Source organism: Dama dama, chromosome 25 (assembly GCF_033118175.1).
Source record: "Dama dama isolate Ldn47 chromosome 25, ASM3311817v1, whole genome shotgun sequence".
In the NCBI taxonomy this organism is placed as follows: Eukaryota; Metazoa; Chordata; class Mammalia; order Artiodactyla; family Cervidae; genus Dama; species Dama dama.
The window spans coordinates 64,974,678-64,994,546 of record NC_083705.1 but is presented as its reverse complement, the minus strand read 5'-3'; the positions used below and the strand labels follow the sequence as shown (position 1 = coordinate 64,994,546).

The 19,869-nt window shown below is 38.1% G+C and overlaps 1 protein-coding gene across 1 annotated transcript in view; it reads right to left on the bottom strand.

The window, feature by feature from the left end:
* The window catches only part of DNAH5 (dynein axonemal heavy chain 5), a 314,041-nt gene that overhangs the window by 74,897 nt on the left and 219,275 nt on the right, over nucleotides 1-19,869 (bottom strand). The window contains exons 56-60 of the mRNA XM_061129706.1: nucleotides 13,873-14,104; nucleotides 12,371-12,485; nucleotides 11,724-11,900; nucleotides 5,262-5,465; nucleotides 784-963 (exon numbers count right to left, since the gene is read on the bottom strand). Coding sequence (XP_060985689.1) covers nucleotides 784-963; nucleotides 5,262-5,465; nucleotides 11,724-11,900; nucleotides 12,371-12,485; nucleotides 13,873-14,104 — 908 coding nt within the window. The remainder of the gene's footprint in view (nucleotides 1-783; nucleotides 964-5,261; nucleotides 5,466-11,723; nucleotides 11,901-12,370; nucleotides 12,486-13,872; nucleotides 14,105-19,869) is intronic.

Genomic DNA, 19,869 nt, shown 5'->3' with positions numbered 1-19,869 from the left:
ATGAGAAAATAAAATGGAACTTGAAACTCTCTCCCTATCTTCTTTTTATTCTTGATTATTTTTAGCATGATTATTAAGTTTCTTATGTACTTTGTAAGTATAAGAGGATTTTAGTTGATGGTTGAAACAGATCAGACTTACATGAAAGCAAAATAATCAACCAAACCATTAGGTGTGATTTTTGAGGCATTAATATTTCATTCTCAAAACATGTACTTGCCTCTCAATCTGCTAAAGACTGTCACTGAATGATGCAGAGATGTGGACCAATAAAGCTGAGAAATTCAATAACTCAAAGAGAAACAGTGGCATAGTGTCAGCCTACATTAAATCAAAGATGCTAGTCAGTCTCTTTCCTGAGGGTCAAAGGGAGAGGGAATACTAAGTCACCTCTGAAGCCAAGTTCAGTCACCAGTGACTGTGTCCACCCCGCCTCATTCATAGGACTCCCTGGCAAGAGCTCTTGGACATTATTGGTGGGTCCTATGCTATAGTTTTCTGTGTTTCTTTTTCTCAAGTTAACATTGTGGGGGGAAAAATGTCCAGCAGCCCACAGAAGACTTAGTATCCTTGTAAAGTCCATGCTTAAGGCCCATACAATTCCAATGGCAGGAGGATTACAGAGAAGAAAGAAACATCCTATGCTTGGCCAGTCCAGCACCAGCTCTTCCCATAGACGAGACTAATAACACCTGGGACTCCTTTTCTGCAGGACAGACAAGCCCTGTTGACCCAGAGACTCCCTGCTGGCACACATCCTGAAGCCCCACCAAGGAGGCTTACCTTCAGAGGCAACACCTCTCTGTTTATAGAAAAGAAGGAAGCCATGGCCTTGGTCCAGGAACAAAGACCCGCTACATTCCCACACACTCGTTTAGCGGTTTCGATGTTGTAGTCTGCCATTTCGAAGTAAGGATTCAAAAATTCTATCACTTCTTCATTGATTGTGTCTTTCGGGAATTGCTGTGGAAGAATGGAGTGAAATGAAGTTAAAATGCCTTTGTCCATTAAGTCATAATCACATTATGCTCATGATACCACTGAAACAAATGGTTATTTCAGGATATTAGGCAAATAAAATGATACATATATTTAGTATTGCAAATAAAGCAAATATATAAAGTGTATATATAGTGTGTGTGTGTGTGTATATATATATATATGTAATATTTAGCATTTAGCAGCAACCAAATGCTTAACACATTCAGAGAGAGGTTCTATTAAACTCACCTGAAATGTGATGAAAATCAGTTGGACATTAAGCCTTCAGGGTGATGAATTAATTTTTAATCACTGAACTATCAAGATAATGAGAGAACTTTTCTCTTCTGGAGGGATAAAATTTCAAAATAGTAGCAGAAATGGATTAAGAGTGCCTTCTTGCATTAAAAGAAAAGACTGACCAATCAGTGGAATTGGATCGTTTAAAAATGGTGTTTGATCATCTCAATGAAGATAATTAGATGTTTTCCAAGTAGAAAGAAATGTAGCACCTAAATAGTTCAGAGAAATAAGTCTGCACAGAACATACACAGCACAGAGCGAAACTCACCTTTACTCAGACCTCCTTAAAAATGCAAATTTCTTTTGTGAGACTCAAAAAAATAGTGAAGCCAGAAGAATGTTTGGGAGCAATAGAAGGATGGTGCTGACAAAAGGCAAATAGCAGAGCAGCTTCCAAGAACACTGGCTCTGCAGCAGGTATATAAGGCAAGTCCGATGCCACTGCCACATTTTTCGGTATTTTTTGAGCCCCACCCCCTACCACCACTGCCCTTCCACACACTCATAACCAGATTAATTGCCACCCCCTCTCCACCCAAATAGCATGCTATTCTTTCACAGGGCACTTACACCTCAAAGGCTCATATTTCAATTATCTGAAACAAGTCTGTATGACCCACTGGTTTCAGAAGCTACCTCTTATAGCTGCTGTAAAAGGCCTCACAAGATGCTCTGGCCACAGTAGCCACATGGGCAACATTGAATTAAAAACTGAATGAAACTGAAAAAGACACATACCCCAGTGTTCACCGCAGCACTGTTTACAATAGCTAGGACATGGAAGCAACCTAGATGACCATTGACAGATAAATGTGGAACATGTACACAATGGGATATTTCTCAGCTATAAAAAGGGATGCATTTGAGTCAGTTCTAATGAGGTGGACAAACCTAGAGCCTATTATACAAAGTAAAGTAAGTCAGAAAAAGAAAGACAAACATTGCATATTAACACATATATACGGAATCTAGAAAGATGGTACTAATGAACCTACCTACAGGGCAGCAATACAGATGCAGACATAGAGAACAGACTTCCGAACACAGTAGGGGGAGAGAGGGTGGGATGATTTCAGAGCGTAGCATTGAAACATATATATTACCATAGATAGCCAGTGGTAATCTGTTGTATGACTTAGGGAACCCAAAGCTGGTGCGCTGTGACAACTTAGAGGGGTGGGATGGAGAGGGAGGTGGTAGGGAGATTAGGGAAGGGGGGATATATGTATACCTATGGCTGATTCATGTTGATGTATGGCAGAAATCATCATAACATTGTAAAGTAACTATCCTTCAACAAAAAGTAAAATTTAAAAAAAGAAACTATGAAAAAATTTTAAAAATAAAAACTGAATGAAAGACAGTGCTGAAGTTACTGTGTGGGGTATGAATGGGGATTGGGAATCCCCAGTCAGTTGTCTCAAGATCTAAACATTAAAGATAAAACAACAAAACTTCTAGAAGAAAAGACAGGTGCATTTATTCTACCCTAGAGACCGGCAAAGATTTACTAAACAGAACAAAGAAAGCACTATTAAGGAAAACATTGATAAACTGGACTATACTACACTTAGGAACATCTGCTTATCAAAAGACACAATGAACAACTAAGGCAGAGAGTGAAAGAAGATATTTGCAAACATACAGATGACAAATTACTCATATTTTACATATAAAGAAACTCTAAAGCTCTAATGCTTCTAATGTCTTATATTTGAAAGAGAAACTTCTACTCTGAGAAGATGCTTAAATACAAATTTTAAATATATATGAAGAATATCACTCAGACTTAAAAAAGAAAGAAATTCTGCCATTCATAACAACATGGACAGACCTGGAGGGCATATACTAAGTGAAAGAAGTCAGACAGAGAAAGACAAATACTGCCTGTTATCACTTATACGTGGCATTTAAAATAGTCAGACTAAAAGAATGAAACTAGAACACTTTCTAACACCATACACAAAAATAAACTCAAAATGGATTAAAGATCTAAATGTAAGACCAGAAACTATAAAACTCCTAGAGGAGAACATAGGCAAAACACTCTCCGACATAAATCAAAGCAAGATCCTCTATGACCCACCTCCCAGAATACTGGAAATAAAAGCAAAACTAAACAAATGGGACCTAATGAAACTTAAAAGCTTTTGCACTACAAAGGAAACTATAAGTAAGGTGAAAAGACAGCCCTCAGATTGGGAGAAAATAATAGCAAATGAAGAAACAGACAAAGGATTAATCTCAAAAATATACAAGCAACTCCTGCAGCTCAATTCCAGAAAAATAAATGACCCAATCAAAAAATGGGCCAAAGAACTAAACAGACATTTCTCCAAAGAAGACATACAGATGGCTAACAAACACATGAAAAGATGCTCACCATCACTCATAATTAGAGAAATGCAAATCAAAACCACAATGAGGTACCATTACACGCCAGTCAGGATGGCCGCTATCCAAAAGTCTACAAGCAATAAATGCTGGAGAGGGTGTGGAGAAAAGGGAACCCTCTTACACTGTTGGTGGGAATGCAAACTAGTACAGCCGCTATGGAAAACAGTGTGGAGATTTCTTAAAAAACTGGACATAGAACTGCCATATGACCCAGCAATCCCACTTCTGGGCATACACACTGAGGAAACCAGATCTGAAAGAGACACGTACACCCCAATGTTCATCGCAGCACTGTTTATAATAGCCAGGACATGGAAGCAACCTAGATGCCCATCAGCAGATGAATGGATAAGGAAGCTGTGGTACATATACACCATGGAATATTACTCAGCCATTAAAAAGAATTCATTCGAACCAGTCCTAATGAGATGGATGAAGCTGGAGCCCATTATACAGAGTGAAGTAAGCCAGAAAGATAAAGAACATTACAGCATACTGACACATGTATATGGAATTTAGAAAGGTGATAACGATAACCCTATATGCAGAACAGAAAAAGAGACACAGAAATACAGAACAGACTTTTGAACTTTGTGGGAGAATGTGAGGGTGGGATATTTCAAAAGAACAGCATGTATACTATCTATGGTGAAACAGATCACCAGCCCAGGTGGGATGCACGAGACAAGTGCTCCGGCCTGGTGTACTGGGAAGACCCAGAGGAATCGGGTGGAGAGGGAGGTGGGAGGGGGGATCGGGATTGGGAATACATGTAAATCCATGGCTGATTCATATCAATGTATGACAAAACCCACTGGAAAAAATAATAATAATAATAATAAAAATTTAAAAAAAAAAAATAAAAATAAAAAAAAAATAAATAAATAAAATAGTCAGACTCACAGAAGCAGAGAGTAGAATGGTGGTAGCTAGGGGCTGGGGGAGGAGGAAAGGGGAAGATGCTGGTCAAAGGTCAAGGGTCCAAGTGTCAGTTACAAAAGATGAGAAGGTCCTGGGGACCTAATGTACAGCTATGTGAATATAGTTAACAATACTGTATTATATATTTGAAATTTGCTGGGAGACTAGATCTTAAGTGTTCTCACCACCAAAACAAAAAAAGGAAAATAAAAGGAAAAATGGTAACTATGTGAGGTGATAGATATTTAATTGGATATTTACTGGATTTAATGGATGGATTAAACCCAGAGGATCAGATAGTTGAATGGCATCATCAACTCAATGGACATGAGTTTGAGCGAACTCCAGGAGATAGTGAAGGACAGGGAACCCTGGTGTGCTGCAGTCCATGAGGTCGCAAAGAGTCAGACACGACTGAGTGACTGAACAACAAATGGATGGACTGTGGTGAAGGCATTCCACAATGTATTAATACAAACATCAAAACATCAAGTCATACATCTTCATTATAACACATTTTTATCTATCAATTATACCCCAATAAAGATGAAAAACAGTACGTTAAAAAATATGCATGCAAATTCTTTTTCTGTTAAGGGATCCAGACACTCCAATGAAGTCTGAGTCCCCTCTTAGCCCATCATTACTGAACTACCAACCTGCAAATTCTGTAGAAAGTTTCCTGCTGTCATCAGTTTTAAAGATTCCTGCCAGGAAGGAATCGTGCAGCTTTTTTCCAGGTCAATTTTCACTGCATTGACCTTCCTCTGAAACAGCAGCAGCACACAATCCATGATCCTCATGATGAGATGAGGGGGTCGGCCTAGCGTGCGGACAGTAGCGATGTCGGAAGGCTTGATAGTCTGGGGAGGAGAGGAGGTGATCATCCAGTCTCAAGACAGGAAAAGCAGAAACAAACATTTACTCTCCAAAGACTGCTACAGGAAGTCCCCTACATATGAACAAGTTCCATTCTGCGAGCACATCTGTAAGTCCAATTTGTTCGTAAGTCCAACAAAGTTGGCCTGGGAACCCAACAAACCCACTCAGCGATATAGTACTGTACTGTAATAGGTTTATAATACTTTTCCCACAAATAATACATAAAAAGCAAACAGATACAAACCACTTTTAATCCTACAGTACACAGTACCTTGAAAGGTATAGTAGTAACAGGACAACTGGCACACAGCGGCTGGCATAGAGTGAACAGGCAAGAAATGTCACTGGCTAGAGGAGGGAGAAGGGGTGGGAGATGGTAGAGCTGAAGGATCGTCAGCAACAGGAGACGGAGGGCAAGTTGGGGTTTCACCCATGCCTGACATTGATCGAACCCACGTTGGCATCTTTGAAAGTTCGCAACTTAAACGTTCGTATGTAGGGGACTTGCTGGACTTCAACAGAGGAACACAAGCATTTTTTAAGTTCGCCGCAGTCATGAGGGCTAAAAGCATATTTAATCCCAAAGAAACACACATCCCCACAGGTTCAAATTTTTACAATTCAAAGTGACAAGCAGAGACACAGTGAGAGACATGTTCGCCAGCTGATAAGGAGCTGTGACTTCTCTAAAATTGTTAACAGCCACTTAGTGTCAGAAAAGGGAGCAATCTGAAAGGAAAAGAATCATCAGCTCTAAAGCAGGTTCCAGGGATTCTCAACCAGGGAAACTCCAAGACTGCCAGTGCTTTTTTTACTCATTAGTTATGTAGGTCAAGAATCTGCCTCTCTCTCTTACAGCTCATCACAGTGGACCGACACCAGCGGGGAGCCTCGGGGCTGCCAGTTGCATAATTAGAGGTTTCTTAGCTGGAAACTGACCTTTAGAAGATGGAACATGAGCAATAGGAATTTCACTAAGCTCTTAGAAAAGTGCTGCTCCATACAAAGATTCTTATACAGTGAATTACTAGACAGTCACATAGACCTGTTATGGTCGACAATAATTGTTCTATCAGTCCTATCAATGGAATAAGCATTGGAAACACAAAAATAAGCATCTGATACTGTCCTATTTCTAGGACATACTGCACCTTCATTCCTTCTAGGCCTTGCAGACCTTCCATCTGATTTCCATTTGCAACCCTCCTGTCCAAGGAAGGAACCCCATGAACTTCATATCAAAGCTAATGATCTTTTCTCTGAGAATTTCGGGGAAAATAAGAAGAAAAGAAAACCACTGAACCTGGTAATTAGAAAGGTAACTATCTACTTTGAAAAGGGTTGTTTCAGCACACTAGCATTTGTGAATTCTAGACAGCTGGAAGTGAAGGAGAATTTGTGGATTAAAAAAAAAAAAAAAAAAACTGGAAATGGCAGACAGATCTTAATTTGAGATATTTGGCTATAAAAGAGAAAGGAGAGAAACATAATAGCTGCCAATATTGGGAAAGCAGGATCAAATTAAAGTGGATATAAAAGAGCCTGACATGCTTACTTCACTTTAGTTTTTTGTTTGTTTTAAAATGTATTTTATCAAAGTATAGTTGATTTACAATGTTGTATTAGTTACAGGTGCATAGTATAGTGATTCAGTTATAAATATATACATATATATATATATATATACACACACACACACACAACAGTTTGCATCCTCTAACCCTAAATCCCAATCCAACCCTTGCCCAGCATTTTAGCAACCACGAGTCTCCTCTCTGCGTCTGTTTCTGTCTCATAGATAAGTTCATTTGTATCCACAATTAAGTGATACCATACACTTTCTCTTTCCAACTTATTTCACTTAATATGATCATCTCTAGGTAGGTCCATCCATGTTGCTGAAAATAGCATATTTCATTCTTTTCCCCGCTAAGTAAAGCTCCATTGTATATATGTACCACTTCTTTTTTACCCACTTATCTGTTGATGGACATTTAGGTCACTCCCATGTCTTGGCTATTATAAATAATGCTTCAGTGAAAACTGAGATGCATGTATCTTTTCAAATTATAGTTTTCTCTGCGTATAATGCCCAGAAGTGAGACTGTGGGATCACATGGTAGCTCTATTTTTAATTGCTAAGGAACCTTCATATTGTTCTCCATAGAAGCTGTACCGATTTACATTTCCACTGACAGTGTGGGAGGGCTGCTTTTTTTCCACACCCTCTCCAGCATTTATTATTTGTAAGACTTTTTGTTGATGGCCATTCTGACTGGTGTGAAGTGATATCTCATTGCAGTTTTGATTTGAATTTCCCTAATAATTAGTAATGTTGATCATCTTTTCATGTGTCTGTTGGCCATTTGTATGTCTTCTCTGGAGAAACCTCTATTTAGATCTTGTGCTCACTTTTTGATTGGGTTTTTTTTAATTGAGTTGTATGAGTTGTTTGTATATTTTGGAAATTAACCCTTTATTGGTCTCATCATTTGCAAATATTTTCTCACTGTCTGTGGGCTGTCTTCATTTTGTTTATGGTTTCCTTTGCTGTGCAAAAGCTTATAAGTTTGACTAGGTCCTATTTGTTTATTTTCCCTTTAGCTTTAAAAGGGGGAAGTCTCAAATAGACTTGGACTCAATTATGTTGGGGAACCAGGTAAAATGAATTGGGGATGGGGGTATAGCTGAAGTTCAACCTATTTCAGCTAAATATTAGATTCCTCTTTCTTCTACAGGCAAAAAAATAAGACTATTACATATGTGTGCATATATATATATACATATATATGTATATACATATGTATATACATATACTTACATATATATGTGTATGTATATATATATATTATTATCCAAAACAGGTCAGATTAGCAATGAGATAAGAACAGACACATTCTTTGATGTTACTTTATTTGTTTTGTAGATTTGCATGCTTGATGCCAAGACAGAGTTTGAATGTACCTGGAATTTCTTAGTATGAATTGGTAGTACTGGATTTCAAAACTTTCAAGGAGGCAATAAGATGAAGTCAGAACCAATGAAGGAAATTATTGAAAACCTCCCCCACATACCCCATCACCTTACCCCTATTCCCAGATATTTCTGCATTGATGATGCTGCTGAATATTTTAGTGGTATAGAGTACTAAATTAGGAGGATATTGGAAAATATTTTATAATATTAAAAGAAATGTCAAGCTTTTGAAATCTTGTGAGAATGCAGACCTATAAGAACTGAGACGCCCCATGCTCAGTTCCTATAATGCTGTTAGTATCACAAGTGCAATAAAGGTTTAGAAGTTTCTTTACACTATCCTTGTCTTCTCTCTATTGATCTAAGACTCTCAGTAGTGCCAAAGTGTCTTAAAACAAGCAGGGGAAGGATGATGCTTAGGATTAAAGAGACATCTGCACCCTTATGTTCACTGCTGTATTATTCACAACGGCCAAGACATGGAAGCAATGTAAATGTCCATTGATGGATGAATGGATAAAGAAAATGTGGTATTTACATCCAATGGAATATTATTCAGGCTTAAATAATGGAAATGGCCAAATAACTAAACAGACATTTCTCCAAAGAAGACATACAGATGGCTAACAAACACATGAAAAGATGCTCAACTTCACTCATTATCAGAGAAATGCAAATCAAAACCACAATGAGGTACCATTACACGCCAGTCAGGATGGCTGCTATCCAAAAGTCTACAAGCAATAAATGCTGGAGAGGGGGTGGAGAAAAGGGAACCCTCTTACACTGTTGGTGGGAATGCAAACTAGTACAGCCGCTATGGAAAACAGTGTGGAGATTTCTTAAAAAACTGGAAATAGAACTGCCGTATGACCCAGCAATCCCACTTCTGGGCATACACACTGAGGAAACCAGATCTGAAAGAGACACGTACACCCCAATGTTCATCGCAGCACTGTTTATAATAGCCAGGACATGGAAGCAACCTAGATACCCATCAGCAGATGAATGGATAAGGAAGCTGTGGTACATATACACCATGGAATATTACTCAGCCGTTAAAAAGAATTCATTTGAACCAGTCCTAATGAGATGGATGAAACTGGAGCCCCTCATACAGAGTGAAGTAAGCCAGAAAGATAAAGAACATTACAGCATACTAACACATATATATGGAATTTAGAAAGATGGTAACGATAACCCTATATGCAAAACAGAAAAAGAGACACAGAAATACAGAACAGACTTTTGAACTCTGTGGGAGAATGTGAGGGTGGGATATTTCAAAAGAACAGCATGTATACTATCTATGGTGAAACAGATCACCAGCCCAGGTGGGATGCATGAGACAAGTGCTCGGGCCTGGTGCACTGGGAAGACCCAGAGGAATCGGGTGGAGAGGGAGGTGGGAGGGGGGATCGGGATGGGGAATACGTGTAAATCTATGGCTGATTCATATCAATGTATGACAAAACCCACTGAAATGTTGTGAAGTAATTAGCCTCCAACTAATAAAAAAAAAAAAAAGATCATATATTAATGCAAATATGTGGAATTTAGAAAAATGGTATAGATGATCCTATGTGCAAAGCAGAAATAGAGAACAAATATATGGATACCAAGGGGGAAAGGAAGGGTAGCAGGAATTGAGAGATTAGGATGATACATAAGCACTACTGATAAGCAGGTAATTGGTGAGAACCTACTGTATAGCACAGGGAACTCTGCTTAATGCTCTGTGGTGACCTAAACGGGAAGGATGTCCAAAAGGGAGGGTACATATGTAAACATATGGCTGATTCATTTTACTGTAAAATAGAAACTAACACAAACTGTAAAGCAACTGCACTCCAATAAAAATAAATAAATAAAATTTTTAAAGAAAAAAACACTAATAAAGGGAGCAGGAGGAAACTTTGAGAGTTGATGGATGTGTCTATGGCCTTGAAGGTGGTGATGGCTTCATAGGTGTGCACTCATCCCAAACTCACCAAGCTATACATATTAAATACATGTGGCCTTTTGTATATCAATCATAACTTCATAAATCATTCTTTTAAAAGTGGGACTGGGGAAGATGAGGTATCCACCAATCTGAGAGGCTAAGGACCCTGGAAGACTTCATGGATTAAGGAGGACAGTTTAGCCAGTGCAAGAAGGAATGAAGAAACAGTAAGGAAAGATACATCACCTCTAAGAATGGTGTGAAACTTTGGAAAGATAAGAAAAGAAGGCAACATCTTCACTGTCTCTAAAGAGTAAAAATTCTCTTATATGATATGTTGTATACCAACTCACAAAGCTTAAAGACTTAACTTGGATCAAAAAAATTTATAAGTGTTTCAGGAAGTGTGCTAAGAAGGTAGCAAAACGATAGTAACTACATCACATAATGATGCAAGCTCAATTGAGGTTATATAACTTGAATTAGCAATGGACAGGTCAGCACTGTTCCATTTCTCCAGCCACTTTCTAAGCCAAGAGTCAATAACATAAGGGAACAGATGAGTAGACTAAGGATCTCATTCCCCTGACCAGGGATTGAACCACACCTGCTGCGTTGGAAGTGCAGAGTGTTAACCACTGGACCAGAATGTTAACCACTGGACCACCAGGGAAGAAACAGTAAAAACAACAATTTTAACCTGAATCCAAAACATCTCAAATTAGACCAGTCTCAAAAAGGGCCAGCCCTTGAAGATACGGCCTACTTCACTAGATTCAACATATTTTCCCAGAGTCCAACCTCATTTCTAATTTCATCATTTATGATATTGCCACATAATTGCATTGTGTTGGAAACCTGGTCAAAGCCTGACCTGAATGCGCAGCACTAGATCAGTAGTCCTTTGTTTGGATAATTTATATGTACACTCAGAGAAAGCTGTATCTTACTAACCTACTCCAACGTCCTCAAAGAATGAGTGAAAAAAATATTTTAGAAATTCTGTGTGACTTTTCCAATGTCACACAGCTTATTGGTGACAGAGTTGAAATGAGAAGCTAGCACCCAGACCACTATTATATGGCACTGCCCATCACTTGTGAGTGAGAAGATAATATGTGAAGTGCCACGTGCAATATCTTAAAAAAAAAAAAAAAGCAAATAACATCTCCAAGCAGAATATATCACTTGAAATCATTGCAATGAAGAGAGCTTTGGTCTGAAGCAGTAGAACATTTCTTCGTTCTTATTCATCTTTTCTGCCTAATCTTCCTCCAAGGCCCTAGAAGATGACATCTGTTATATCACAAAGATGTACCTGCAAGGCTGCTTCTGCTTCTTCTAATGCTGGCTTTGCTGCTTCCAGTTTTTCCTCAGCAATGGCTTTATCCTTAGAGATGCTGTCGACAATGGCCTGGGCTTTGTCCTTCACCTTCTGGACCTCAGCTTTGACCTTTTCAGCAGCCTGTGCTTTCATAGTCACTTCTTTTAAGACCTAATTCAATATAAAAACCAAAAAAAAAAAGTACATCAAAAGTCACCCAGCTCAAAATGCACATTTTTGCCTGGATTTGTTGATTTTGTCCACTTACACAATTTTTCATACATAGAATTAAGAGTATGGTACTTTTAAAAATTTTTATTGGAGTATAGTTGCTTTCAATGTTGCATTCGTTTCTACTATACAGCAAAGTGAGTCAGCTGTATGTATAAATACATCCCTGCTTTTGTGGATGTCTTTCCCATCTAGGTCATCACAGAGCATTGAGTTCCCTGTGCTATACAGTAGGTTCTTATCAGTTACCTATTTCATTCATAGCATCATTGGTGTATATATGGTATTATAATGGAAATAAATCATTTGCACTTCCATGGTTACAACTTAGAGAGAAGAAGCATACACCATTAACATTTATGAATTGGGAATTCGAAATAAATATGGTTCATGTGTCAATGTCTACCCACCGTGTCAGCTTTATCATTGGCCACTTGGAGCTCCTTTTCTTTCACTTCCAGTTCTTTGCTCAGAGCTGCAACAGACTCCGAAGCTTCTTTCAGCTTTTCCAATCCAGTATTCATTCTGAGATTAAAAATCCAAGGCAAGGGGAGTGTTAACATGTGTGGTTCTTGGCCACATTTTCCAAGTACTGGTCTACTGATATAGATGGTAATGGTCGTATTTGAAGAATACTGTATATACAATAGCAAGCCCAAGAGGGCTTGACAAAAAGAGGAAATGTCTAGGCTTGACTTCAGACTAAAGTCACATGTCAGTTCTTCATAGACTAAGTGTGAAAAGAGTGAGTCTGCTAAGAACACTGCATGACATGAGGAATAACAGTGTCGAGAATCTGTCTCATGCAAGAAACATGCTTAATGAACTTTAGCTAAATGACAACAGACTTCAATTTCTTGAAACCCTATCATGGAGGAAGGGAAATAAATAACTTCTTTTTTTCTAATGAGACCAATGACATTAAAAGAAGGAAGATTTGTGATCAAGGAAAGAAACAAATTTAAAGCCATCGAACTGCCTTGTGAAGGGATCAGCTGCCTGTTTGACTCTAGAATAATGTGATCTTAAAAACAGGGGTTCTTAGAGTCATTTAGTCCAACCACTCATCCAGGGGTCCCTTAGGTAGCAACCTTGGCTGCTTCTTGGCTGTATTCAGGCAGAAGACATAAGTGTTCATAAAACAGCAAAGCAGAGCTGGGAAGTTGGGAACAAATTTCAGAGAAGTAAGGTGTTTGCTGTGCAGAGAACACACGTATCAAGCAGACTCTTCTATCCCAGACACTCAGAACGTGTGGGAAGAAAGGGATGAGGGGAGGGGGGAGGGGATGTCTGTATTCTCAGCTTTTTTCCAAGCTCAAGGTTTCTATTACTATCATCCAATACTGTACAAACTGGTAGGCCACAAGAAAACTCGGCAATATTTAATCCTATTGGGCAAAAATAAAGCCACTAGCAACTATGGAATAATCCTTTGAACAAACTTGAAAGGAAGGTTTCTCAACCTCAGCACTATTGGTTTTCGAGGCTGGATAACTCTTTGCAAGGACTTCCCAGGTGGCTCAGTGGTAAAGAATCTGCCTGCCAATGCAGGAGATGCAAGTTCAGTTCCTCAGTCAGGGAGATCTCCGGAGGAGGAAATGGCAACCCACTCCAGTCTTCTTGCCTGGGAAATCCCATGGACAGAGGAACCTGGCAGTCTACAATCCAGGGAGTTGCAACAACAAAATTCTATGTGATGAGGACTGTCCGGTGCACTGTGAGGATATTTAGCACACCCCTGACCTCTGACTCTTGATGCCAGTAGTACCTCTCAACCACTCCCCATGCCCCCGCCCTAGTTCTAACAAACAAAGATGTCTCCAGTCATTGCAAAATGTCTCCTTGGAGCAAATTTGCCCCTACTTGAGAGTGGCTGCTTTACAATAACTTCATATACGACCCTCACACTTACCTGTTGGCCAGAGTCTGCACCTCCACATGCTTCTCTCCATATATGAACTTATAGCCCTGAATAAAGGAGAGATACGATTTGGGAGTCACATGGGTAGAACGTCGGAATCTCTGGAAATAATCAACACACTTCTCAGCTACCCCATCCTGGAAGGAGCCCATGCACTGAACGACTTCCTTCTTGGTTTCCAAACTGCAGTCAATATCATAGGCACAGAGGAAGTGTTCAGACACTAGAAAGAATAAAGAAAGCTGCATGTGAAATATGAAAGTGGATGATCGTTTTAAAAGTTAACTGCCTTGAGTCACAGACGTAAAAAACAAGTTTACGGTTACCGGGGAGGGAAGAGGGGAGAGTGAACTGGGAGATTGGGATTGACATATACATATTACTATGTAGAGAATAGATAATTTATAAGAACCTATTGAATAGCACAGAGAACTCTATTCAATATTCTATAATGACTTGTATGGGATGAGAATCTAAAAAAAGGTGGATATATGTTTACATATAACTGATTCACTTTGCTGTATAACAGAAACAAACACAACATTGTAAATCAACTACATTCCAAGGAAAAAAAATGTTTTAACTGGCTATTTAAAAAACTTAAGACAGTTCTTAGGAATGCACGCCATGTTTATAGTCCTAGCTAGGTAGATATATGTCAGCATTTTTGGCCCCAAGCCTATGACATCAACAATTTTATTTTTTCTTTCACGTACAAAACTGTGACAGACTTTAAGCCTATCATAAGTCTTTGTTTTCTGGTACATGTACAAAGAAGTCTCTTATACACAGCTGCAGGTTCTGGTCAGCAGCCAGCCTATTTTATGGTTTACATAAGGATGAAAGTGGTACAAATAACTCAGAAATCAGTGCCACCTGGTACTCATATTTAACATCCCCATTTATTATTTTTTTTGCTCAGAACCTGCCATAACCTTAATTCCCCCTGGCTGTGACTGCATTTGGCATGTGCAATGTTCGGTACTAAATTTTTTTATGCCCTGGCCATCTTATTCTTAAATGTGGCACCTGGCCATCTGTAGTCAATTCTAATTTATGGTATCCTTTAAAAATGTATGAGTAAAAATCTTCTGTTGTAGACCTTTATCCTCCCAACAGTACCGAACATGGGACCAACTCTAAAACAGCATTTATTATAATAAGACCTGGTCATCAAGTCAGAGCGAATCCATCATCACATACACAGAGCATGTGTGCTGAACACCTACCACTATGAAACTTGGTCTCAATCCCAAGGAATTTACAAGACTTATACATAACATAGTTAAAGTTTATCATAAACACCTTTATTTACCTTAGGAAAAAATGGTCTATGGATTTCCTTTAAAAGTGCTAATAGTACTGAATAAAGTACATAAGAATTACAAATAGAAATACAGCCAGTAAGAAGGGAGGAAAAGAGAAGGAATCAAGTGAACAAACCTATCAGGTGATGGTTAGCAAAGAAATGAAAAACGGTATCTTCTCAATATTAGTGAAAGTTGCTCAGTCGTGTCCAACTCTTTGTGACCCCATGGACTATACGGTCCATGGAATTCTCCAGGCCAGAATACTGGAACGGGTAGCCTTTCCCTTCTCCAGGGCATCTTCCCAACTCAGGGATTGAACCCAGGTCTCCCACATTGCAGGTGGATTCTTTACCAGCTGAGCCACAAGGGAAGCCCAAGAATACTGGAGTGGGTAGCCTATCCCCTCTCCAGAGGATCTTCCCGATCCAGGAATCGAATCAGGGTTTCCTGCATTGGTGGATTCTTTACCAACTGAGTTATCACCAACTGAGTTATCAGGGAGTAATTGATAGCTAAATTAAGTTCTTAATGCCATAACTGTGAGACCATTTACATCTATGTAAATAATAGAAACAGTTTATCAATTGGGTTATAAATAGAGTTTAACATATACACTGAAAGGTAATATATTAAGACACTTGGAAGCTATATTTTTTTCACATAATTTAAGCAAACACTATAAAGAACAACTTAAATTCTAGGAAGTTTAAGTCTAGTCATTGAAAACACATGAACAATTCTTGCCTATGACAAATTGTAGGTTTTAACCATGATGGTGGCATCATTCACTATGTGCCAGGCATGATACCAAGTCTTTTATTTGGCATTAAGGGATATTCTCAGAAATGTTCCCACTTTCTGAAAACTTTCTTGTATTGGGTTAGCTGAAAAGTTCATTCAAGTTCTTCTATAAGATGTTGTAGAAAAATTCAAGTGAACTTTTTGGCCGACCCAATATTTACCATGTAATAATTTTTATCCTTCTTATGTAAACTGATAGTATCAACTGTTGTTATTGTTTAATCACTAAGTCAGGTCCAACTCTTTTGCAACCCCATGGACTGTAACCCACCAGGTTCCTCTGTCCATGGATTTCCCAGGCAAGAATACTGGAGTGGGTTGCCATTTCCTACTCCAGGAGATCTTCCCAACCCAGGGATCGAACCCATGTCTCCTGCATTGGCAGGCAGATTCCTTACTACTGAGCCACCAGAGAATCCCCATAATATCAATAACAATGACTTTTTTCATTATTTAGCAAGTTGCCTTTGTGTCTATCCAAAAAGTCAAAGGAAAAATTGGAATGGAATCTAAGTATATGTTTCCATAGACCCATAATCTCTGATGCAGGGAAGGTTAAAAAAGGACCATTTCCTCTTAGGGTGACCCAAGCCTGCTAAGATTGAGACAAAAGGGCATGGAAAACCCTTCTGTTGTCTTCAATGTCCAATTACCAAGGAACCAAGGCCAGTTTGGGGACCCACCTTTAGGCTGCTGTCTGAGGCAGTAGAGGTTTGTTCACATCACTTGGTGTAGAACATGGTGATGGGTATGTGGGACAGAAGGGAGGCCACTGGCCTCAGTCCCTGAATTTTCCTGAACTGGAAATTTTCAAATTTCCAATTCATTTGGATTCAACGAACTAAAGTAATAAAGTGAGGAGGGCACATGAGTTGCCTATCCAGTAGCCACCCCCTGTCTTTTAGTAACAAAAGAATCTTAAATTTGCTCAGAGTAGCAATCCGCCCAACTAAAAGTCTTTGATTCCCCAAACTCTCTTGTAACTGGAGGTGACCCAGTTCTGGCCGAAAACATGGCAGACAAAAGTCCCTGGGGAAGAACCCTGTCTCGACTAAGAGACAAAGCTTCATGTGGCACCAACAGACACATAGCCCTGAGATGCAGCAGCCCCCTGGAGGGAGCCTCGCCCTAAGGATGACAGCAAGCTAGGCACAAGGTCCCCAGTTGTATTCTAGGCTGCACATTTCTGTACTTCCTTGGTAGCAGGAAAAAGAAAAAAATTAAATAAAAACCTTGTTTACACCAAAAATAAAATTAAAAACTTGCTTATGTCACTACTGCTCTGGTTTTCTCTTCCAGCCAAACACATAATTAATGCTACGTTCAGAGGAAAAAGATATCTAATCCTGGCAGATCCTAAATCACAAAACTTTATCAATTAATCCTTAGAATATCCCTAAGTGATGGATATCACTATGTATATTTTAAAGATAAGGAAAATGAGGCTTACAGAAGTTTGCTTACAGGCAGAAGCATCTGAATTCAAAGCCAAAGATGATGAATTCCAACGCCTAAAGCACCTTGATTTAGAAATTCAAATACAGCAAAACTTTATAGAGTCTTTAGAGTGTTAAACAACATTTTTTATTGAAGCTCAAAGTTCAAAAGTATCTTCTAACTAACGTGCTTCATAAACAAAATATGCTAATTGTTCTGGGAAACAGCAGGGACTATTGCGGTTGGTATTCCTTTCTGAGTGATTATTGAGTGCAGTTGCCTCATTTCTCTTTATGCTCCATTGTTAGTTGCAAGCAGTTGCAGAAGCAGTGATGTCTGACTCACACGGTGGAAATCTTGTATACTATATTAATAAATCAAGTAATATTTTTGAAAGCGGGCCAGTTTATATACATAATTAAAATGACCTTCTTTGAAAAGAAATATATGCCATATATATGCCATTGACTTTATTGAGACATTAGTCACAAATAAGGATGGCCTATTTTAATAACAATGTGCTTATTTAAAACGGAGCCTAGTAGGACATTAATAATTATCTTCACCTTGGAGAAATCTGAGTGAACTGAACTTAGTAGTGACTTTGGAATCACAGACTTTCATTAAAAAACACAATATCACCAGAATAAAGATAATAGGGATACTTAGAAACAACTCAAAACAACTCCATACTAAGCTAAGAACAAAGATTTGCCAAAATGAAGATTATTATATGGTGGGAAGGCCAAGGATTTTATAATGTAAAATAAAGCATATTTTTCTTTAAATGTTTCATCTAGAGATTCAGTCCATTTAAATTCACACATATAAAGAATTTCATTTTTTTTCAGAAGCAAAATAATTACTATAAAATCTTGTATTTGTGGTATGTGTGAGATCAAGAGGAAGACACTTGGCTTATTCTGAGTATCTTTAACTTATAAAAATGCCCTAAACAATAAGAATAAACTATCCAAAAAAAATAAGAAAATAATACCATTCATAATAGCACCAGAAAATAAAATATTTAAAAATAAACTTCATCAAAAATAGTGTGAAAGACTTGTACTGAGAACTATAAAACACTAATGAAAAAGTTACAGTAGATATAAATATATAGAAACACATCATATGTTCACAAGTTGGAAGAATTAATATTGTTAAAATAGCTATAGTACCCAAAGTAATTTACAGATTTTATGAAATCACTATCAAAATTCCAATGACATTTTATACAGAAATAGAAAAATTAATGCTAAAATTCTTATGGAACCACAGAAGACTCCCAATAGCCAAAGCAATTTTGAGCAAGAACAAATCAGAATCACTTCCTGTATCAAAATGTATAACCAACCTACAAAAATTAAAACAGCATGATAAACACAGGCATGTAGATCAATGGGACAGAATAGAGAGCCCAAAAATAAACTCACACATATACAGTCATGTGATTTTCAACAAGGGTGCCAAGAATATTAACACAATAGTGCAGTAAGTCAGACAGAGAAAGAAAAATATCATATGATATCACTTATATGTGGAATCTAAAAAAAAGAAAAATTATACAAATGAACTTAGTGACAAAACAGAAAGAGACTCGAACACATAGAAAACCAAAGGGGAAAGCTCATGGGGAAAGAAAAATTAGGAATTTGGCAATAACATATACATCTGGAGGAGGAAATGGCAACCCACTCCAGTATTCTTACCTGGAGAATTCCATGGACAGAGGAACCTGGCGGGCTACAGTCCATGGGGTCACAGAGAGTTGAACATGACTGCGTGATTATCGCTCATTCACTCAGTAAAAACACTACTACATATAATATAGATAAACAAGGGCCTACTGTATGGCACAGGGAATTACAATCAATATGTTGTAATAACTTACATGTGAAAAGAATCTAAAAAATAATATATAAATGTATATGTAACTGAATCACTTTGTTGTACACCTGAAACTAACACAACATTGTAAGTCAATTATACGTCAATAAAAAATAAAAAGTAGAAGTAAACCACAATATTATATAACCTCATACCTGTTAGGATATCGATGATCGAGGAAAAAGAGCTAAGTGTTTGCCAGGAAGTAGAGAAATGAGAACCCTTGTATACTATTGGTGGGAATGTAAATTGGTACAGACACTATGAAAAACAGGAAATTTCTCAAAAAATTCAAAATAAAACTACCGTATGATCCAACAATCCCACTTCTGGTTATATATCCAAAGAAAGTAAAATCAAGATCCTGAACAGATACCTGTACTTCCATGTTCACTGTAGCATTATTCACAATAGCCAAGACATGGAAACAATGTAAGTGCCATCCATGGATGAATGGGTAAAGAAAATGTGATTCTTACATACAATGGAATATTATTCAGCCTTTAAAAAAAGAGAAGGAAATTCTGCCATGTGCAAAAACATGGATGAACCT